Source organism: Candoia aspera, chromosome 1, assembly GCF_035149785.1.
Source record: "Candoia aspera isolate rCanAsp1 chromosome 1, rCanAsp1.hap2, whole genome shotgun sequence".
Classification (NCBI taxonomy): domain Eukaryota; kingdom Metazoa; phylum Chordata; class Lepidosauria; order Squamata; family Boidae; genus Candoia; species Candoia aspera.
In genome coordinates this window covers 159,625,203-159,649,090 of record NC_086153.1, presented here as the reverse complement: position 1 = coordinate 159,649,090, position 23,888 = coordinate 159,625,203, and the positions used below count along the sequence as shown (strand labels likewise).

General features: G+C 41.6%; 1 protein-coding gene across 1 annotated transcript in view; it reads right to left on the bottom strand.

Moving 5' to 3' along the window:
• Positions 1–1,622: 1,622 nt before the first annotated feature.
• The window catches only part of SPRED2 (sprouty related EVH1 domain containing 2), an 83,538-nt gene continuing 61,272 nt past the window's right edge, over positions 1,623–23,888 (bottom strand). The window contains exons 5-6 of the mRNA XM_063316641.1: positions 8,081–8,230; positions 1,623–7,142 (exon numbers count right to left, since the gene is read on the bottom strand). Coding sequence (XP_063172711.1) covers positions 6,489–7,142; positions 8,081–8,230 — 804 coding nt within the window. The 3' untranslated portion in view covers positions 1,623–6,488. The remainder of the gene's footprint in view (positions 7,143–8,080; positions 8,231–23,888) is intronic.

Genomic DNA, 23,888 nt, shown 5'->3' with positions numbered 1-23,888 from the left:
CTTCCCCAAATAGAGAAAGAGAAAAACAAAAACAAAAAAACACACAATTTATTTTGGATATGAAGACACACACAGATTACATAGGCAGGATGATTATGGAGGCTGAAACTCTAGGCACACTTATTTGGGAGAAAGCTCTATGAAATTTAGTGAGTTTTACTTCTGAGAAGCAAAAGAAGGTCTGATAGTAGAACACAACATACACTTGAATGTATACTTCTTAAAAAGTCTACTTTAAATTGTGAGGCTCTGTGTAGCTGTGAAAACTACTTGCTTTGGTCATCTGGCCAGGCTGATCAAAGCATTTGTACCACTAATTCCAAGTGAGATTATGAAGTCCCTACATCTCACCCTTTTGGATTTTAAACCCTTTTATAAGCCTTGTTACTACATTTTGACACTGTTAGTTACTCCTATGGAAATTAGCTGTTTAAAAAAAAAATCAAGATGTTTTTGATGACAGAAATGAGTCCTCCAACTAGAAGGGTGGAAACAGCTACCTATTTGGAACATTTTGGAGATTCAGAAGTTTCAAGGACATGCTTTCACCAAAAAGGAAACAGGAAACCATTACGACTTATGTACTAATGGCAGACACAGCGGCTTCCAGGCCACACATCCAGACCATCCATTAGACTGCATTTCCAAGCTCTTCCTGACAAGAACGTATTTACTACTATTGAGCTTCTCATAATTGCAATCTCACTCTTGATTTGGTTAACTTGGGAAACTGAATACTTGTTTGTGGGAAGGGAGCACAGTAATAATGGAAGGAATTCTCAGAACCCAAAATGCAAGAATAGAATAGGAAATTGATTTTTATCTGCTTAAGTGGAGATTGAGAATTCTGGTATTACTTCAAGGAATACTGTAACTTGTAACAATAGCCCAGTCTCAATATGGTTTTTAACACTTAGTGAAGCCTCAGCAAACATCATGAAATCATTCTGGTTTGACCGCGTTTCTTCCCATCGACAGTGCCAAACACTGAGAAAGGCCACGTGTTAAAATAATCACAGGCAGTACAATGGGACTTATTCACAAATATAAATACCAACAGTCCTATAGTTGAATAGCTTATCCTAAACAAGCTTATTCTGTGGGGTGTCCCAAATAACTGTGCACAAAATTATAACAGAAAACATCCAACACATGCCTGTGAGATATATGTAGCCACCACCGTGTCACCCAGCACTCAGGCCAGAAATCAGTGTCTACTTAGAGGCATATTCTCTGAATGCCAGGAAAGTCTGCCATACCCTTACCTAAACTCAGGCTTTTAATTAAAGACCTGCTTGTTCATCTGAATTTTGCCATAAAAGGATTAGAAAAAGGGGAACCAAGATACACCGGGGTGGGGGCGGGGGGTGGGGAATACAAGTCTTCCACTTTTTACATTTTCTGCATGATAAGGACAGACCTGGACTATGCCACTCACCAATTTCACACTAAGGTTTATTGTGTGCTAAGAAATCGTTCTGTGAAAATAAATAAAAAACAAAAAAAAGTTAAAAAAAAAAAGGTGTATATTTAGTAATAAGAAATACACCACAAAGGTTTGTCTTGAACCTTACCAATAACCCAAAGTGTCCCGTTTATCAAAACATAAAAACACTTACTTGTTTTTATATGATGTATTTATATTTACATGGTACATTTTTAAAGCAATAGCTACAATGATCATACTTATTAGAAACAATAAAAAAGAAGTTAAGAACTAAAATGTACATCATACACTTGTATATATATTCTTTACACAGAGGTAAAAAGGCTTATAAAAATCAATACAACTGAGTTTTTAACTTTTAGTATACAGATACATAATGGAAGGTCGCTTCAGGCACTTAAATCCGTTAACATGAGCAATAGCTTGAAAAAAATCACAACTGAGGAAAAAAAAACCTTTTTGTTAATGGATTGTTACCACAGATACAAAAATAAAATCTGAATAATTTCTCAGATGATTAATGTCAGTACTGGAAAGCTGAGAGGAGGAGAACGCCACACCTGGATCAGCTGCAATTGGGATCGATGGGAAATATTTACACCCCCCAGTTCCCCCCTTCCATTTCTGCTCTTGTGCCCCACTTGAAGCCTCCTTCCCAAAATGACCCTCTCGCTCCAACGCACAGAGAGAAAGAAGGAACATGAAACAAAGTGCCAAGGATTCAAACAAAGCCAAGGTAGAGGTGGGAAGAGGGAATTTACAGAAGAAGGCAGATAGGAAGGTGGGGAGTTTTAGCTGCTTCAGTGAAATAAATAGGGGCATTTGAATGGAGAAGCTTGGCAATCCTTAAGATCTCTTCTGTAGTGTTGTGCTTTGTAGAGGAGAAAGACCTTACAGAAATTCAGGAAAATGGGACAACTTTGCAGTAATTACTGTGGTAATAAAGTTGTTCCATTATTTTATTTTGAGGCTGGCTTGATGTTTGCTAGTCACCCTTTAGAGATTTGTCATTTGCTGTCAGGCACAAAAATACACATTTTCCCCATGAATCCCCCCCCCCCGCCCGCAGTTCAAAAAATAATACTAAAATAAAGTGAAGAGCTTCCCTTACCATTTAGCACTTTTCCACAAAAGGAAATTTAACAGCAGTATTTTCATTTATATTATATGTGTTGTCTATATGTTACAGACAAATCCCAAATCTGGAATTTGAAACACTACAATGAAGAACTTAGAGCCAATTGACTCACACATTATATAGAACTGCAGGCTGCAATTGAGGAATTTTGTTTTAAATACTTGATGTATAGTAAACTGGCCCATCAAGGAGAGGATTATGTCAAATCTCACTGATCTGCTAAAAAAAGAGAACAGAATTACATGATTCCCTGGGTATGTGAGGGATGAAGTGATCCAATTCAGACTCTACCCCCTATCAAGGATGAAAGAAACTGTTAAATTTCAATTTCTCATTTTTCCAAGCCTTAAGCTAGTCTTATCCCATTTTTGTATTGATCTTTTTTAATACAAACTTTAGGTGAATATTTGTACCATTTTTGTGCTAAATGGTAAGCATATTTCCCAGCAGAAGGCAATTCTACACACTGATTCTTTTTGTTCGCCTTTCTCCTGATCCCCAATACTGCATTTTTTTGTTTGGAGAACTGCAACCCAACATTCACGTAAGTGCACATTTCAAAAGGTAACTGAATTTCAGTTCATGCATAGGGTTGAAAATGCAAAATTAAGTAGGTTCCCAATAAAATGCAGAACTAAAACTAACTGCCCCAAACCCGGTATCATTGTTCTGCATAATACGTCAAAGATCTGAGTTTGCCCTGTCCTCACTTTACCTTTGTGACAGAAAGTCTACAGCCAAGTTTACTCACTGCTCAGCTGCAAAGGTGACCCAAGAAACCCACAGGGGTCTGGAAGGGGAAAAGTGGCTCCTTCCCAAAAAGGGGGGCCATATTGGCATGGGGAGGAGCTTTAGCATCAGTTCCTCTCAATGCAGCCAGGAGCTTGTAACAGGGCCCAGGCAGCAAGGGAACGGGGAATGTTCTAGCAGCTCCTGCCTGTCAAGCCAATGCAAGGAGAAGCTGACTCAAGATCTTCTTAGGTTGGTTTCTACGCTGACACCCGCAAGCCAGGGTGGTGTCTCCCCAAGACTTCTCCTGAGGTGCCCTGAGTTTTAAGAGTGGCTTGTCATATGGCAAAAAGTTGGGGTGGAGTTGGGTTCATGAGGGTTGCTCATCGCGAGGGTGCTGGATCCCAGCCGTGTTGTTCTGGATTGGCCCAATGCATTCTATGACGTGCCCAAAGCAGGGAGCTGCGAAAAGGGGAAATGTCCTCTGCTTGTGAAATCAATGCCTGAGTATAACCTGGGGTGCTCTGGCTGCAGGATTTGGCCATAACATCACAGATCGTTGCATATGCAATTAAATGAGATTGAAGCAGCAACCCCCCTGGAAGGAACTGTGGGCCTGTTTCGCATGGAACAATGCAAGCGTGTTCACTCTTTGTGGCTGCTATTTGGCCAAAATGAAAACCCATTTCCTTTTCTTTCAATTAAGACTTCTTTCTATGTGCAATAGAAGAGGTGGGAGTGGGGCAAGGCCACACATGCCCCGGCAGTCAGCTGCCCAAAGCACGAAGAGCGGCGCCTGTTCTTACAAGCCGGTGCCTAGCTGCCTCAGAATATTCAGATTGTACTATGCTATATTATAGCTAAACTGTTCTACACTTTATTCCTTTGAATAAAACCTTTGCTATTTCCACATCATATATTAGAAAAATATTATTTCCCCAGCTAATTACAAGCCTTGTACACAAGACATGGCTTTAAAGAAAACAAAAGTCAAAACCTCACAAAATTAAGGTATCGCTTCACCCTGCTGTATTTTACAACTTAGAAATCAAAGAAGCGGGTCTGAAACAGGTTCTGCAATGCATGCACACTTTATGCACTACCAAGTTATATTCAGATTCACTGCTTGCAAGTGTTGGGGTGCCTGGTGATTCCAGCAGGGCCCACCTTTCAGATATGAAGGGCCAGTAAAATATTTGAAGGGTCCCAGGATCTACAGTACTTTCACGGCAGGCGGGTACAAAGGGGCTGGGATTCATCCAACTCTGATCCGAGGCCTATTCGCTCTGGTTCTCTGCAGATGCCAAATACGCTGGTTCAGTGCATTTGAGAGTGAAGAGCAACGTGGCCTTATGCCAACTGCAGGTTGATCCTGTTGTCTGCACAGCAGAGGGCTGGGGGTGGGGTGTTGGTTCAGGCCAATAACAGAGAACCCTGTAAACACCATGGTGCAACTTTGCCTCAATATTTTTGCTTCCTATCTGTGCATTAGGTCACTGAACTGGGAACAGAGGAAGGAGTAACACTGACCCAACTCCACTGGGAATTATTCATGTTCACAGTACAGGTACTTTGCAGAGCCAGGAACTTGAGGAATGGAAGATACATGCTGCCTGGATGGAGAATCCTTTCTCAGTCAGTCAGTTTCACCTCAGGACAAAGGCATGCAGGTAGGTGAAGAACAGGGAGAGAGGCTGGAGCATGCATTGGTACTAAAAGCATGAGTAAATGCTTCTTTTAATTCTCCCCTCCCCACCTCTGCAATGTCTCTGGAGAAACTCCAGTAAAATTGACTACCTTAGTAAGCTTCACCAGACATCTCTGGATTCATGATTGGGACAATATGTGTCAATTCCTCTTAGGCTTTTCTTTAAAGAAAAAAAGAAACAAATGCACTTGCACTGAAAAAAACTGAATGATTGAAAGAAGCCATGTTCCTGCCTACATCTAAGTGATTGTCAAATGCTCTGGTGGTGGCAACCTTGAGCCCTCTGGCTGTGTTAGACCCCTTCCTTGAGCCCGGGTGCAGGCAGGCAGTCCTGTGTCTCACTCCGTGATAGAAAATGTTCAAAGCACCCTCATAGGTTCAAAGGCCTTCAAGGCAAAGACACTGACCAATGAAATGTCTTGCAGTCAAGGCTTCCCTATATTTCTGGATTAGTCTGGAATCCCCTGGAAAGTGTAAGACCTCGGGTTAATTCCAGACACCCCCCCACCCTGGATTCCAAGAAGTGGGGAGGGAGGAGGATTCTTTCCCTTATCCTTAGCATACTGACCTGTAGACAAAGTTTGTGTACGTGTCAAATTTCAAAACATGCAAAATCCCCCTTTGTCTCAGATAGGAACACCACAGCGTAAAGACTATTTTCATTGGGAAGAACATCAATGCAAAGCTAATTTTTCCACTGCAATTTGGAAGAGAAAGGCGACGGTGGCTGTGGGAAAGAGGAAGAGGAGAGACTTATTTATAAAGTTTTCATTTTCTGTATAAAAATTGGTCTGAAATCACAGGAGTTTTCAGATTATCACATATTGTACAGGTAATACTAAGGCTCATTTCCCACATTTTAGCTGAACCCTCAAAAATCAGAAAATTCGTTTGCATCCTTGCAGAATAGAGAAATCATCCCAAAAGACTACCGAAAACACGACAGAACGTTGCAGGAACTGTAGCTTGTGTGATTGTCGGCCCGATAATACCATGGTGCACATTTGTTACCCACACACACACCTTCTCTAGACACACAAATCCATACCCTCTAGCTGGCTGCAAGGAGATCACAAGCCAAAGTGGGATTTCACTCCATTGTACCATAACTCTCAGAGATGCCATGAGCTTGCTAAATGTAGGTTACACCTGTGAGCTGTTCCGAATTCCATCACATCCAATCTTTCCCATCTCAATCTCTTTCCTTGCAGGAGGGAAGGAATAATCACACAGAAGACCTTCTGCTGGATGACAGATCTATAATGCAAACGTCTACGTTGTACACTAGTCTGTTAGAACTCCGGGAGCAGTCAACGCATAGCAGCCAAGTGGGAGGGAAAAAGAAGAAGCCGTCTGGCTCCCAGATTCCAACAGGCTCCCAAGGCTGGCTCAGGTGGGCACAAACTCTGAGAACGCTCCGGACCGAGAAGGGGAAGAAAAAAGACCTTCACTAGCTTGGAGCGTTGTCATCCAGCTGCTTTGTGTTTTCCACCACAGCACCTGCACATAACCCCACAGTGATAGCAAGCCCGGAGGGGCAAGTAACAGCACATACAAGGGGCCAGAAAGGACAAGGCGATTAGGGCCAACCACCGAAGGCAAAACTTCTCATCGCTGGTATCACAGGAGCAAGGGTCTGTATAGTCTCCTTCTGGATCAGACATGCAGTGATAGAGCATACTGTCTGCACACCACATGCAGCTGACTCGGCGGATACAGCTTTGGACTCTGTCCGGAGCATCCTGGCACTGACCCCGCCTGTTTTCCTCATGGTTGAAGATGTCCCTGCAATAGACACACCGTGACCTCTCCCCGTCTTCTTTTCGCCGCCGCTGTTTACACCTGGCCGGCTGAGTTTTTATCACGGCACCCTTAATATCATCCCCTCGGTTGAAATCAGCATTACCAACGTAAGGGTAATTGTAGTCATGTTTCGAGGTCTCCGTTTTGGCAAACTGCACATAGGAGTCCCCATCATCGGGATCAATGTACTTCCCCCGCACAGGGGTATGACGGTAGTCCTCATAGCCTGTCACCCAGTTCTTTTCCCGTGGATTAATCCGTACAATCTCCTCATCATCATCGGGGAAGCTGACGTGCCGACATGATCGCAAGATTGACTGTTGGAGAAAGAGAGAGAGAGAGATTTGAGAAAGCACAATTTTTAGGCAAGCAAATAGGTATGACATGTATACCTGCCTGTAGCAGTAGATTTATCAGAGATGCAAGTACAGAAAATGGCACAGGTGAATGAAAAAATCCTTACTTATTGCAAGGGCTAAAAATATTTTATGTACAGTGAAAGCCAACAGTACAAATTATTGTGGCACATGAAACTATAATTCCCATAGCAAGGCAGCCTTTCTCAACTGATACTCTCTCTAGAGTAGAGAAGGATGCTGAAAAGGGTGCCTCCAAGCTTCCCCTCCATAGCAGAGGCAGACAAGCTGGGGTTTTAGAGTATGAGCTTCTGTAAGCCGCCTGGAGTCACCATGTATGAGTCGTGTGGCTATATAAATTTGTTTAATAAATAAGTAAAATAAATAAATGACTCGCACAATCCCTTACCATGGCATTAACCATGGCATTAACTGAAGCCCCAAGCATCCCAAGGTTGCCTATTCCTTCTGAGCTTAGAAAGCTAAGCTATACAACCAATCATTCATATGACTGTAGCATCTGGAGAGCATGTTCAGAAGCTTATCAGCTACTGATACAGTCAAAATTTACAATGTTGTTTCTTACATACAGTACATATTGAGGAGGAGTGGGGAACACTGGTTTTAACACATGACCTCTTGCTTAAAATCAGAAAGATGAATGTTTAACTAGGCAACTAGAACATACCAGGCCTAATAAATCTTCTGCTGTTTCCTAAAAGTCAGCCAGTTATGGTTGGAAGACTATAGAAGTACAGAAGATCATTGGTATCAAAGAGTTCCTGCACTCATACATGCAGAATCTTTTAGGTAGCCACCATCAGGCTTTCTGGTCAAAGCACAGTATGAGAAGATCACCGTTCTGGAATAGCAAGGAAGGAATTTAAAGACAGACTCACTTGTTCTAGATGGTAATGCTCAGGGCTAAACTGGTCATGAAAGTGGCCACGGGTGCAAATTCGATGATGCTCAAAGGATGGAGAAGACGCTAGTGTTCGTAAAGGCTGCTCTCTTTTCTGAGAAGAATTAGAAGAACTGTCGGTGGCATTCTGCAAAAAACAAATGGGACAAAATTAGCTAAGTTGTAACTACTATTTTTTTTTGCAGATTTGGGTCACAATAGATACCTCCCTCCCTAAAGAAAAACTGCTAGAATTTAAACTGACCAACTTTTCCAAACTCGTCCACAGTTGGTTATCCTAAACCTTAAAACTTTGGCAAACAAGTCACAATTTCTGCATATACAATGTTATGTCTAAAACAGGCTGAATCACAAACTACTTTATTCTTTATTTTAGTCTAGTGTTGTTTGAACCCAGTCAAACTATTTACAAACCAATGTATACAATTTGGTGTTAAAAAGCTAGTTGAATAGTCAGTCTAATCTACACAGAGGGACTGTTATGTAATTCTTCTGCTCTGGCCATATTTAATATCACATTGTTTTCACCTCTTACATCATGAAAACTTCCTAAATCTTTTTTGGAGGGGGAGGCACAGGGCACACAACACTACTGTATTGAAAACAGCATCCCTGAGTCAGGTCTCACTTTCTCTATTGTACCCATGTGCTCTGTGTCAGAATATTACAAAAACTTGCAAGCTGCATTGCCCCTTGTTACTGGCTATTACTGGCAGAGACAAGAAGAGTTGCTACGTAGTGACTACATAGCACAAAGTATGTGGTCTTAAAATGTTAATGTTAAGAAGCAGAGATGTACCTAACCTATTTAAGTTGCTTCTATACAAATTATAGCCATACCATCAAGTTTCCACCCAAACTCCTGCTCCCCTTTTGACAAATTCAAAGGAATCCCTGTATTCTCCAATTCAGAGAAAAACAACACAGACTAACAGTTGCATTTCAACTTACCCCAAGTTGCTGAGATTAGTTTTTCTGCTTTCCAATAACCAAGAAAAGTTGGGACACATTTCTGATTTTTCTAGGGCAAACCCATACTACACTCAGCTAAGAAACGGCAAATATTTATCTTCAACTGATATGCAATTGAAACAAAACAAAACCTTGCAGTGAGAATTCACAAGTCACAAAGTGGTGTGATACTCTGAGATACCTGGAGCCAGAAACCACATGCCAATATTCTAACAAGGGGACTATGCATAGGACTCCTTTGGAGATCCTGGAAACTGCATATGAACATATACTGCTTATAAAAAAAAAGGGGGGGGGAATTTTAGCCCCTTTATAACCAAGTACATGCAAGCTGAGGCTTGATCAATGTGTGCATCTGAAATGAGAATTAAAAAGACATGTTTGAATACTTATTTGATGCACAGTATACGTTTTCACTACTTATGCACAGCCTTGGCCCTCCAGCCATACTTTTAACAAATTCATCTGGAGCCCTGTGATCCTAACCAGCAAATCTGGGCTGACATCTGCTGCACAAACTTTAGATCTTCATACTAGTTACCTCCCAGGGAAATCAGCATCCTGGCCTGCACGAGAGCAGGAAATGAACTGCTTAAGCTAACTACACCTAGGATTACCTACTACATCACCACCTTTTGACACTGCGAATTGTTAAGACAGAAGCAATTCTTATGAAACAACTTAAAGTGATTCACAGATTGATTAAATCAGTGTTTCTCAACCTTGGCAACTTTAAGATGTGTGGACTTCAACTCCCAGAATTCCCTAACCAGCATGATGGCTGGAGAATTCTGGGAGTTGAAGTCTACACATCTTAAAGTTGCCAAGGTTGAGAAACACTGGATTAAAAAGCTGCTTAATTCCTTTCTATTTCTTCTGAAAGAGAAATTGGAGAGCAATAAAAGTTACAGTGCTTTTATACAAAGCTTGGCATATTTTGAAAAAATATTTTCAAAGTTTTAGCTGCATCAGCTGTTGAATTCTATTTTGGCAATGGATTCCAGCTCAAATAAGTGTGGATGAACATCATAACTGCAAATAAGTGACCCCATCTGACTTCTTAAAATATCATTCTGTCTGCTCTGAGAAAGCTCTGCTTGCAATAACTATCTTTTTAATGCATCAGCATAAGCTCACAAATGCGCAGCTGAAGTCAGAAGGAATTTTTAAAAGCTGTAAATAGCAAAATATGAAGGCAGAGCATGTGGGCAAAATTTAACACAAAATTTTGAACTCAAATGCTTCTGTTACAAACATGGCATTTCACCTGTCATGCTATTCTTATATTAAACCTTAGACAGAGGGGAGGGATGGAAAAAGGTACACCTGTTTTTGGAGTCACATTTGACACAGCACCCCAACCTGCATCAATATGACCCCTCCCCTTTAAAGAGTCAACAGAGGCACTCGATTTTTGATTCCCATAGTGCTAAGACATGATACTCTCTTATCACAGCATCATTTAAAGGGCCACAAAGCTCATTTAAGATGACAACCCTTCTCTACAGCCTTACTGTTCTGGTTGTCTGCTAGAGCATGGCTGCGCAACCTGCAGTCCACAGACCCCAATTCCCATTTTGTACTCCAAGACTACCCCAAGAACATGCCACTGAATTACTAATTTTCAGAATAAAGGAGCTTTACACAAAGAAACCCCAAATATTAAAAATCAACCACTAAAAAATAAGCCATAAGTGTTCATCCTTCTTCCCCCTGGTGATAACACTTCATCACTAGCCACGCTCCCAGGGTCCCTGGAGGCCAAAAACATCATTTGGCTGAATAATGTTGCCTGCTCCTTCTTTAAAGCCACAGTTTCCAGGTTCTTGTCCAAAGCTAGTCAGCGAAAAAGGCATCCCAATGCATGACAGTGTCTCTAAACAATAAAATAGGCAACCTAGCTGCTTCAAGCAGTTTGTGTCTGGGTGGTAGCCAGTATGCACAGAAAGGAAGAACAAGAGGCCCATCCAGCATTCAACAGTATCCTTCATGTTTACAAGAGGTTGTTTTTCCTGCCCTGAGCTATCCCTCCATTAGGCAACCATTCTAGTTTGGCTGTAGCATGTCCCAAGGAGACTGATTATCTAAGGCAGTGTTTCTCAACTTTAGCAACTTTAAGATGTGTGGACTTCAACTCCCAGAATTCATGCTGGCTGGGCAATTCTGGGAGTTGGAGTCCACACATCTTAAACTTACTGAGGTTGAGAAACACTGATCTAAGGAAATGAAGGTTGGACTGAGGAAAAAGTATCAAGGAAACAATACCTGTTTTTGAAACACAGGGCCCGTTTCCTACCAGCTGCAATAGAACAGGGCTCTAAAGCAGGTCAGAATATGCTGAGATTGCTTAAGGAAGTTGTAGAGCAGTAATCTTGCATCTTTTTTTGCCTTTGAGTCTTCATCAGTTTTCTTTCTGCTTCCACTATAATGATCAGGGCAGCACTGGAAGGAATCCACTCCAAAAGACAAGGAAGACAAAAACTGTTTCGGGGACTAGCTGCAGATCCCTTCCTCTAAATATCCCTCACCGCCTTGCTCAAATCATTCATTATACTGTAGGCTGAATGGCGACTCCCTAAGCCAGAGGTGCTCAAGTTGGATTGGGACTCGCAGAGGAGGTAGGGTAAGGTGGGGTGATCTTTTCTTCTTTTCCACCTGATCAGGCTTGTGCAGGCAATGTAGGAGGGCTCCCAAAACTCACTCCGGGCTTTGTTCCTTGTTTTGTCTGTGCCAGCATGCAGTGGGCAAGTTACTGAATTGCAGACCTCAAGAGACCTTCTGATATACTGATATTTTAATTATTAAAGTGGTGCATTTCTTGTTCAGCTCTAGCCCCAGTACAATCTTAGTTTTCTTGATGGGGGTGTCTGTGTGTCATACAAATTGATTTACTGTTATCATTTTAGGGGTTGTGCCATTGCAGTGTTAAGAACTACTGCCCAAATCCTTTTTATTTTATGAATGGGAATCTGTCAATCTTCCTTGGCTCAGGCAGCCCAGACTGTATTTCTCCAACCCTGTTTATGTACCAGGCCATGCTAATAATTCAAAGCGGGGACCGGCATTCTCCCAATAAAACACACACACACACACACACCAAACAATTTCCTTACATGCACAGAAAATCTTACAGGAATCCAGGATCACTAATTTCTTGGATCAAACTGCACATTTCAATAAATAAGCAAACTTGCATTAAATGCAGTTAAACTGTCAAGATCCGTTCCACAGATGCATTACTGCTAAGTTTTAACCACAGTGATGAAGATTTGCAGCAACCACCCTGACCTTTTTCAGCAGGTGGCAGCATCTGGATGACCCTCTCTGGTCTTGGAAGCTATGCAGGGTCAGGCCAGGCTGGGGTGAGAGGAGCGGGCTAGATGATGTAGAAGAAGGAAATAGCAAACCACTTCCGTGTTGTCGCCAAGAAAAGTTGATCAATATGAAGAACTTCTTTAAAAATTACCTAATCTACTGTTCTCCAGATGAATTGGGACTATATTTCTCAGTTAGTATTTTAGATTACAATGTTAAATCACAGACCTTTCTTTTATAAAATGAGGTTACAATGCACTTTGTTCCTACCATTTTTAGGCTGCAAACATCCATCACAAAGAATGCTGATTTTCACAGTAGAGCATACTCTGATGTGTCTCTACACCACAATAAAAAGAAAAAGGAAACACTAGGATTTGAAGAGCAATACCTCTGTTTCATTTATACGTGAGGGTTACACGTATGTCAGGCAGAGAGGGCATGTTACGGACCCTGTACATGAGAGATTGTCAATTGGCAGGGTCCAGGAAGAGGGCCTTCTCTGCCATGGCCCCCGCCATGTGGAACACGTTATCCCCAAAAGTGAGGCAGGCCCCCACTCTCCTGCTTTCCAAAAGGGAGTGAAACCTGGCTTTAACACCTTGCATGGGGGTGGTTGGCGCTGTGATATGGCCCCGAGGAATTTTATCGAGATTGTTTGTCCATCTGGGATTTTATATTTTGTATTTATATTTTTATGATGCACTTGTTTTTATTATTTTAATCTCTTGTTATTTTAATTGAATTGTAAACCACCCAGAGTTGCTTGGTGAGATGGGCGGTGAAGAAATGTGAGAAATAAATAAATAAATCACCCTACAAGGAAATGTTTGGCATAGTATCATTCGGTAAGGAAACAGCATTGCAAATAGGTCTTAACCAGTGGTGTTTCCAAGTTTTTAGAATGACTGAAGACAAAGGAGAAAACCTTGAAAAAATTAGGTCACCCATCTTGGAAGAATCTAACACTCTTATGAACTTGGGAGCACAGCTGTCTCTTCTCATGAAGAACTGGTTGCTGCTCCTTCCCCAGTATATGACCAAGAGTATCTTAAGAGACTTATGTAGTGGCAGCTGGAGTTATAGCTGAAAGGCATGGGAAACTCTGGAAACACAACCACCAGGTATTGGTTGCATCCAGAAAGAAGGGGTACAGAATCTGGGGCTATCCAGATCCTGCTGATGTACAACTCCTAGCAGTAGCCCCAGAGTTTCCATTCTGAATCAATGAGTATACAAGAGTAAGGAACCCAGAGAAGAACGGAGAAACCAAAACTATACAAGGCCAGGACGTCCCAGTCCAAGACTGTAACTTCAGGAATCTTGTACAATGGCAAAAGAACAATGCAAATTCAACAATACAAGTACACATATTTCACAGCAAGACTACTGTGAATTCTTCTGTAGAATTCCACTTTGCAGTAAGCCATGCCTTGTGCTAAAGGGAAAAAAACACCACTACCACCACTCTAACTACCAGATCACCAATCTATTTGACATGGCAGGAAATGCAATTTGGGAAGCAAGGGAGGAAATCTATTAGTCTTCAGTGTCTTGTTTTCCAGACTGCAATTAATGCAACATAGGTTTTACTATCTAACCCTACAATGGTTTCTGGCTCATCTTCCCACTAGCAGGGAAAACAAAGAACTTCCCTCCACAGCATTTACTATTACTTTGACACCATTTTACCTATCATCATTCATTTATCTGTCTTGCCAAAATGACAGAGAAGAGATCCAGGCAAGCTACTTCTTGGGTCAGCACTCAATCCTGATGCATGGCTGCACATGTAGAAGTAAATGGGTTGCTTTTGCAGATGAGCTTGCTCTTGAGGAATGCGGCCCTCTGTTTGCAGGTCTTCAGTCAGTGTATGGCTCAGACTTGCTGCTCAGAATGTCCAGCCATTTCCAGCTCTATGACTCAAAAGTTCTACATTCGCTATGCTATCCCTTCAAACATTAGCAATAAGCTTTAGTATGCAAATACCTTTGTCAACAATTGGTAGCAACATATCTAGCAGCCTTTTAATTACAATGTCCATTAAAAGATATTAAGCTTCTCTGCAGATAAGTTCATCTTTCCTGCATTGCTCTTCTGCACAGATACAGGTTGCAGTGGATTACCTAGGATCTAATTTTGCAAAAGCAGTTTACGGAAAGTCACCATTGAATGCCCAGTTTATTTATTTGTTAAAAATATTTATATGGCTGCCCATCAACCACAGGAACACATGCCTGACTCTGAACGGCTTACAGACCCACTTCAACAATAAGATTAAAACACTATACAAAAATATAACAGCAACAACAAAATCACCCCTCAAACTCCAAAACAGCTTTGTGAAAGGCCAGGAGAATTGGATCCTATTTGATGGCAGGGGGAATGCTGTTCCAAAGAACGGGGGTGGCAATGGAGAAAGCCTGACTCTGGGATGTCAGGAGACAGCATTCCTTAAGGGATGGGATCCAGAGAGAACTTATCTTCCAGAAACATCTGGAAGTAGATGATCCTGCACATATTCAAGTCCTGATTCATGACGGGCTTTAAAGGTGACAGCCAGCACCTTGAATTACATCCAGAAGGAGACTGGTAACCAGTGCAGCTCTCAGAGTGCTATATAGTCAAATCACAAGACATTCCTATCTACCCAAGTCTGGACTATCTGGAACTTTTGAGTGAACTTCAAGGGCAACCCCACGTAAAGCACACTGCAGTAATCCAAATAGGAGGTGACCAAAGCATGAGACAATGTTGCCTTCTCAGAAATCTGCCCATCTGGGATTCAGGTCCATCAGAAACTTCAACATCAGGGCTGGGGTAGCATTCATCCTTAAACTCACCAAACCTATGACCAAGGGTCATGCTCTGGAAGCTTTTGGGGGTGAAATTGGACCTCAGAGACAAGGCAGGGATTATATTGGTGAACCAGCTGCTCTGCTGCCCAAAGGAAATCTTTTCTGAGCAATTAGAGGGCCCCCACTTTTTTAGTTTTAGTGACCTTCAGCATTCATACCCTAGTAGCCAGAAAAACCCAAGAATTCACAGCTTCCATGGCACCCAATTGTCTCAAGAAATCTCAGGTGCAACCCACATAGGCAGGCATGTGTTAGACCTCATCTTTCTTTAACTGAGAACTGACCTAGATAAGGAAGAGACGGTTACCACTCTTTTGTGGTGGACAGATCATTACCTTATCCAGATGGAGATGGATGACCACCTGCTGCACCCACAAGGCACAGAGTTTGATTCAGATAGTCTGTCTTGGGCACCTTAGAGACCTACATGGATTCTAATGGGGGTCTGAGGAATTCCCTCTGGAACAGCCTCCTCAATGGTATCAGGCTCACCCCGCTTGATAATATTCAGGAAACAACACTGAATCTCTTCTACAGGGGGTTTCTGTAGTATATGGACACTATCAGTTTTTTCTGTAATTGTTTCATATTTTAAATATTTTATTTTTCAACCAACTAAGGATGTGTTAATGCTCTTTTTCAGTCCTGTTATTGTGGATATTTTATTGCCCCTTAGAATGAACGTTTTATGTTTTTGCTTTAAATTGCTGTGAGTCAAATTGGCGGGATACAAGTATAATAATAAATGAATGACAGTGTTACTTTCCCAGGCCAGAAAAGGCCAAAATTGGGGCACAAGAAGGAATTATGCAAAGGCCTTTCTTACCAGAGCTGCCACCTGGTTTTAGAGCAGGAATTGTGAGTCCAGGAGGACTCCAGATCATGGACTTCTAGATGGGGAAGTAACGTTGTGCACAAAGACAGAACGTTTCTGGATTCACAGGGACTTCACACCCTAAGCCACTCCATCTTGTTGGGACTGGATATGAGCCTGGATATGAGTTCCTCCTCATCCAGATCCTAACAGCTGAGACAGAATCTCAACCACATCTCCTGGTCAACCTGGAACTGATATATGTAACTAGTAATGGTACCTGACTCTGTGCTGGTGGATCACTTTTCCCAGTGGCTTCATGGAGATGTTAACTCCCATATCCCAGCCCCATCTACAAGAATGATTGACGTGGATTTCATCCAGAGCTCTCTGCAAGTGCAGCCATACCACCCTCTCAACAACTTTTCCCAGAAAGGCAACGTTACTGACAGGCTTGACAGGCTGGGAGTTACCTAACTTTGTTTGGCCAAGCTATGGTTTCTTGTGGCCTGATTCCTTCTGGAAGGCTTTCACCAACCAAGAAAGGCAGGGATCTAGGCTATTGTTTCAACAGGAAATGCAAGTTGGGCTCAGGCACCATACTAAGCCCTGCCTGTTTTGCCCATGGTTTATTGAATAAGGCATAGAGATCTGGTTCACTTAGAATATAAAGACTATGGTTTACAAATCACCAGACTCACACATCATACTAAATCATGTGAACAAAATGATGTAGCTTTTAATGTCAAGAAGACCAAAGTTTTGTAGATTCAGTCTTACAAGTTTCAATTGGTTCTACTATCTTTTCTAAACTTCTGACACATTGCAATCGAAAGTTCTTTTAGAAACTAAAGTACAAATTTTTAGTTGGGTGGGTGTAGAGAACTGAACTGGCTGTTAATTTGTGAAATCAAACTTAGCTTCTCTTGTTCCCTCTCACGCACAGTTTAGCAATGTGGTTGTAACATATTTCACACTCCTCTGGGAGACAAATGTAGGCCAAAGGCTTCAGGAAGGAATCTCTAGAAAGAAACATAGTTCTTTAGTTCTGACTGCAAGGGGGACAAAGAAAATAATAATATTTTTTAAAAATTCTATACATGGTTTTGCATTTTATTATTTATGCTGACCATGCAGACAAAGGACACTTGGTTTAGTAAGCAGGAGCCAAATGTGAGGAACTTACTCACATGCTATATATGGGACCTTGCAATTATCTGTACATAAAGCAGCTGGAAAAATCATCACTCTAGATAGACCTATGGTCTAACTAAATATACATATGCTAAACAAATCCTGCATATTGTAAGCAAAAGTAATTTTACATTAGCAAGTTTTGCAATATCTCACATCCCTACAGTCTATCTACAGAGATATTTCAGGTCCAGTTTCCTTGCCCTTGGCAACTACTTCATAGCTCCATCTCTTAGATTTTTTGTTTCCTCCATTTCTTGGGTCTGTGTATTTATAATGTCTCCTTAGGCACAATGTTTCCACGCTCCATTCCAGGGTCTTTTCAGCTTCCATCGTTCAGGCTGCTTGTAAATGTTCAGTAAATAATATGCTTGTTTTCTGAGCAGAATAAATGAGAACCATAAAGAAATGGGCTGAAATTCTGATATGTCACTAAAGGTTTGAAATTTATGTAACTGGCCAAACAAACCTGGTATACTTACTGAGAATATCTTTAAACCCAGCAATTTGGTGTAGCCCCAACTTGCCAGAAAGAACATGGAATTTCTGAATGTGTCAACAGAGAGTGACAGGCAGAAAGAGATTAGTCTTATATTTGATGTCACAAAGACCTCCAAGTTCATCACTCTGATAGATTTTCTCACTGCATTTCCTCTCAGAATGTGGCAAGGACAGAACTTACTTGGTTGTATGGCTTTACCCTTATCTGCATATTATGGCTTTCTTTGCCTTCCCCACTGCAAGTAATATGCAAAAGACGGCATCTTCACTGAGAGTTATGTATTACTACTATAGAAAAACTGGGTTGTATTTACATAGTAAATACCCTGTTACAAATAAAATATGTACAGTGAAGACCACAACAGATACCAGAGTATTTTGGTTTTTGGCTTGAGGCTACAGACTACCCTAACATTCTCCCACCCCACCCCAAGTAGAAGTATGCTTAGAAGTTGCTAGAAAATCTGTATAGTGAGAACTCTTGAAGTGCTCTGAACCAGATTAGGAAAGCAGAAAGCAGGCCTTTGACAATTCTCCACTAACATCAACTAAGAATCAAAAAACATTGAACTGCATCCCTGTTGTCAAACAGAAATTCAGGATTTTAGCAAGGCTGTATCTCTTTATAAAACACTATCCTACAACCTTCCCCAAAGTCTCTAACACTGGGAGTGCTCCACTTAAATATATTTGAAGAGGTCCAGCACAACTACTTTGTTTGCCATGTTTTGACAATTAACTTAAAAAAAATGCATAAACTCAAGAACCACCAACTGGCTTCTAGAATTACAATTTGCTGCAGAGTATAAATCAGCTTGAATTCTTGGAGAAGAGTACAATCGGATTACTAGAAAAGAAAACTAAGTTAGTGATTTAATTTTTAGGTGCAAGCTACTTTGGCCAAAACCACCATCACCTTTCCACTATGAGAGCCACAGACTTTCAGAAAGCTGTCATCATTCTTAACAGGCATTCTCGTCATTTGTTTAAGTACAGCCTGTAAACATGTAATTCAAGAAGCAGCATCATGATAATAACCTAAGAATAACTATGCTAGATCAGCAAATCAAAAGCCATGTTAGTGTAGCATTCTGTTTCTTGGTGGCCAATTGCATGGCCACCAAGAAACAAAAATACCCAAAATACAACCCACACCAAAATAGATTTTATTGATAAAAATGCAAAATGTGAAAAGGCCAAAGTTCATTAAACTACACTTATCTAAAACAAATGAAGAAACAAAGAGCATGGGAAATGTAAGTATAATGCCAGTCTTGCAAGTCAAATTCCCTCAGTCCCCTGATTTAGGTGGTCTCCCTCCACCACGTATGCACAGATATCTTCTCTTCCATCTCATGCAAAATAAAGCAGGCTATTCTCAAGTGAGTAATGTAATAATGACAAACTTAGACACACTCCTGGGATTCTGCCCTTCCTTTTCCCCAATCCCCTATACTTGAGGAGGAATTCTTACTAATACTCACTGCCTTGGCTTCCTACCTTAGAAATGAACTGGACTTCTTGTCCTTCAGTCTCTCTCCACTCAACCAGAGCAGTCCAAGTAATACTCATGACTCAAGCAATGTAGTGCCAACAGAAGGACAGAGCTTCACCCTGGTCTCCTCCATGACAAAACTGCTACTGCAACAGGTGGCCAGCTCTCACTCTCCCCTCTTCTCTTAGGACATGGGTGCCTATTCATTCAGTACTTCTGTGGAGTTTTTAAAACAGGCAAGGCTACGTCTGTGCATGTTTCCAGCCCAAAGGGATGGAGCACATAGCAGAAGAGTAAATAAACCAAAGTGGGGCTGTGTGGTATGACTATTACCAACTCAGAAGCAAGTGAGAGAAAGGGAGCGGGGCTGACACGGGACACAGTAATCCAAGGCACTGATAGCCCCAGGGTCTGTGCCTCAGTGCTGTGTGGCTGACTTGGGCAGCTGTGTCCCATTTCAGGCCTCACATTGTAAGGAGGATGTTGGGCAACTGCAGTATGTCCAGAAGGTAGGATGGTGATGGATCAGTAAATCCCAAGTCCACTAAAAGGGCCTAGAAAGAAGAAGATTTAAGGCAGATATATGATAGCTGTGTCCAAACATGAAAAGGCTGTCATCCAGAAGGTACGCCAGGCTTGCTGTCTATTGTTCCAGAGGGCAGGATAAATCGGTCAAAACAGAAAGAAAAGGGTTTCAGAAAACATCAGGAGGAATATCCTCGTGGTAAGACCTATCAGACAGTAGGACCAGTTTTGTTGGCTGGAGATATTTAGCAAAGGCTGATCAGTTATCTACCCGGGATGTTGTGAATGTGCCAACAAGTGTACCTGCATTAAGCAGGGAGTCCATTTAGATGGCCCCAAGATACTTCCCAACTCTGTAGAAAATACAAAACAAAAATGAGTCTGTAAAAGAAGGCAAGATCAACAGCAACCAAACGGATGCAAAAGAACAGGAAAGGCCTACAAATATATTATTAACATGAGATAACACTCTGCCTACATTGGGGGGGGGGGCGTCAAGTCGTTGTTGACTCCAGGCGACTGCCTGGACTAGTCCCTGCAGTTTTCTTGGCAAGGTTTTTCAGAAGCGCTTTGCCCTTGCCTCCTTCCTAGGGCTCAGAGAGAGGGGCTGGCCCAAGGTCACACAGCTGGCTTTGTGCTTAAGGTGGACTAGAATTCATGGTCTCCCAGTTTCTAGCCTGGTCCCTTAACCACTCCATCAAACTGGGTCTCACTGCCTGCATACCTTGATGGTTATATTCCTTTTTTGTTTTGTATTTTTACTGTATGAGCTTATATATGTATGTATGTGTATATTCTCCTGCTTTTCTATGCAGATGACAGACTGACAGATAGATGTACCACACCAATTTTCACTTAAAAAATGAACAAGCCCCTGCATCTTTTAAATCAAGGAGTGTGAAGAAAGCAGTGATTGCAATCACAAAAGCTCTTAGAACAGGAGGCCACACCCTCACTGAATGAAGTCTTCCTTCTCCCCAAACCATATAGCTTGTGTATGAGCTTGCGTGTGTGTCTAGGTTTAGCTAATGTATATGATTAGCCTTACATTCAGGATGTGCCAAAGAAAACATTTCAACATACAGTAAATAATTCATGGAATTTACTGAAGGCCACTGTCTGAAAAAGCTTTAAAGGGGAATTAAATACATTGATGGAATATGGTCATACAGGAATTCTTCATTCAGAAGCAACAGGCATCTCAGTACAACAGGTAGAAAAAAATTATTGGCTTCATGGTGGGGCCTCTCAGACCCCAGCAAGAAGCAGAATGCAGGGCAAAAAGTACCTTAGTCTAATCAGCATTCTTACTATGTTGTTTAAATTCAGGAAGATATGAAATTCTATCTAATCTGGCATGTATTTACACTATTCCCTTCCACCCACATTGACTCCCAACATGATGCTTCTTCCAAGTGACCATTCATGCTCTGAGCAGAAGTGGCCTGACTGCTAATGCAAACAAACTACACTGGAAAAAGCCTGTCAAAACCAATGGGGAGAACATATGGCTTTAGCCATAGATTCCAAGGCAGGAGTAATGGAAACCACTTTGTGTTTTCCTTGGTCTGGCTTCACTTCTGCATTAAATGCTAAACAGTCAATCTTGTGCTACTATATAAAAAAGCTGCCTGGTCCTTCGTTCAGATAAAGCTAGTCCATTCTGTGGCTCATTAGTAGCAGTACAGCTATCAGGGAATCAGACTGGCATATAACTATTCTCAAGTAACCAGCACTAACTCAAAGTGCTAAAAAGTCAGGAAGACCTGCCCTAGAGAGTAAATATTGCATGTAAAGGATGCAGAATGCTTGAATACCACAGAAGCTGGAAGAAGGGGTATTCTTTCAGTCAAGGGGGAAGCTATGGGCAACTTCTGGTCATTCTCATAAGCCCTTTGCATGTATTCAACTCTAACCTTTGTTCTTGGTGGGGGGGGGGACAAAGGTGCCAGAATGAGAGAACACTGTATGTGGGGAAGAGGCACCCATTCTGGCTCTACTCTTATCTGGACTTTGCTTCAGCCCTGCCGTAGCACAAGATACAGTCTTCAACCAAGGGGAAAAAATAATTGCCAAGTTCTGCTTTAGGAACTGGGATCTAATATTGTTGGTAATTCTTTAGACTAATTTTTACATGCATTTTCTGGAATCTATATGCAGGCCTGTGGCTTGGCTATCACTTTGGTAGCGGTTATTTCCAGTATGGTTGCAGCACAAAAAACAAATGGCTTGCTAGATGAATTGGCCATGTGTTTAGAGAAACCAGGATTAGAGAGCAAGGGCTTTTTAGAGCAAAAGAACCATACCTTCAACTAACAATTATTACATTTGGATAACAAAATGTCCCATCTTTAGTGATAATCCAAAAGTGGGCATACAGTTCCAGAAGTTTATTTTGAAGGCCTTTTGTTTTATCATGGCATCTCCATTCCAATGGATTTTTAAAGAAGAAACAGTACACCCCTTGTGCTAATTTTATGATCTAACATTTTATGCACTCAACATAGCTCCAGCCTTCCAAAGTGCCACTCTCAACCTGCCAAAATCAGCATCTCTACATTACGGACAGTATGATTTGATATACTTTTTAACTTTTCCAGCTGATTATCTTGGAAGGAATGATTTTGACAAAATGTGTTATCCACTGCCACACTGTAATAGCTATTACTTATGTACAACATTAAGAGGTTCATTCCTGGAATACTCTGTTCTTTACCAGAATCTTGCATTTCCCCCAGGGATGAGCTGATCCAAACCATCCAGGGTGGCTCATACTATTCCAGAAGTGAATCCAGATGTGGTGGGGCCAGATGGCATCCAGATCATCTAAAATACTCTCTCCTTTAGAACATACATTTCTGGAAATGGACAAGTGCTCTCAAAATGCTCAGACTGGCCCATTGCAAGGAAAAAATAGAATGTTGTAGAATAGACCACTTCATTTTACATCTGTATTTCTTAGCAAGTGTGCTCAATCTATGAAACTTTGGTTTAGTAGAAGCAGGATGGAAAGAATACTGGTGTTTTTACATGTTGGTACTGGAGAAGACTTTTGGGAATACAATGCACAGTCAAGAAAATAAACAAATGGATCATCAAACAAATCAATCTAGAGTTCTCACTCAAAGCACAAATGAGTAGGCTCAAGTTATTGTACTTCAGACACATTATGCAAAGACCCAGCTCTCTTGAGAAGTCCATAATGCTGGCAAAGGTTGAAGAAAAAACAGGGCAACCAGCAGCAAGGTGGATGAACTCAATTACAGTGGCGATGGGTGCCCTGTTGGAAAACTTGAAGGGGGGCCAAGTTGGGGACAGATCATCCTGGAGAAGATCTATCTGTGTGGTTGCTAAAAGTTGACACTCACTTAAATAGTTGGCATATAATCAGTAAGTATGTTAGCAATTATGCCAGTTCCTTGGGGTGTCTAGTGCTTTGCACTTGAAGGTAAAAAGATGCTCCCGAGAGTGCAGGGGCTCCCACATGACATCTGTTTGCAATTCCTTAAAAGAAAGTATTCCCCCCCCACAGGACTCTGCTGCAGCAATGGAGAGGAGCCATGTCATCTGGAGAAAAGGTGCAGCCACTCTAAGCAATTGCAGCCTGGGGCTGAATACCTTTAAATCCGAAGCACTGAAGAGTCCAAAATATTTATCACCTCACATCAGATGCTTTCCTAACAGTTTCACAGAGTGAGAGGCTGTGCACTACAAGAAAGCAAGACATCAGGGCTCAGCAGTGCTTCTCTGAAGGAGAAAGGGTGGGTTGCTTTCTAAAGGGTGGGTTGCTTAAATGGACTCGAAGCACAACTTTGTTGCTGGCAATCCAGTCCGTTTTCACAAAAGACAAACTGAAGAAGTGGCTTGGCTCAGGTTTCCTCTAGAGAAGAGCAAGTGTTCAGTATAAGGCGCTTGAAGAAATGTATTTTCAAGCATGTGGGGAAAAAAACAGAGGCTTAAGAGTTAAGGAAACGTTACATGGAAGAGGAGTCCCCTGAAGAGAGGAGCTTCATCTTTGGAAACACAAAGAACGTATTTCAGCCACAGTTGAATCAATTTTTGTTCCTTTCACCGCAATGTGTGTTTTTGGCGACAGGCTGAGGGAGAAGAC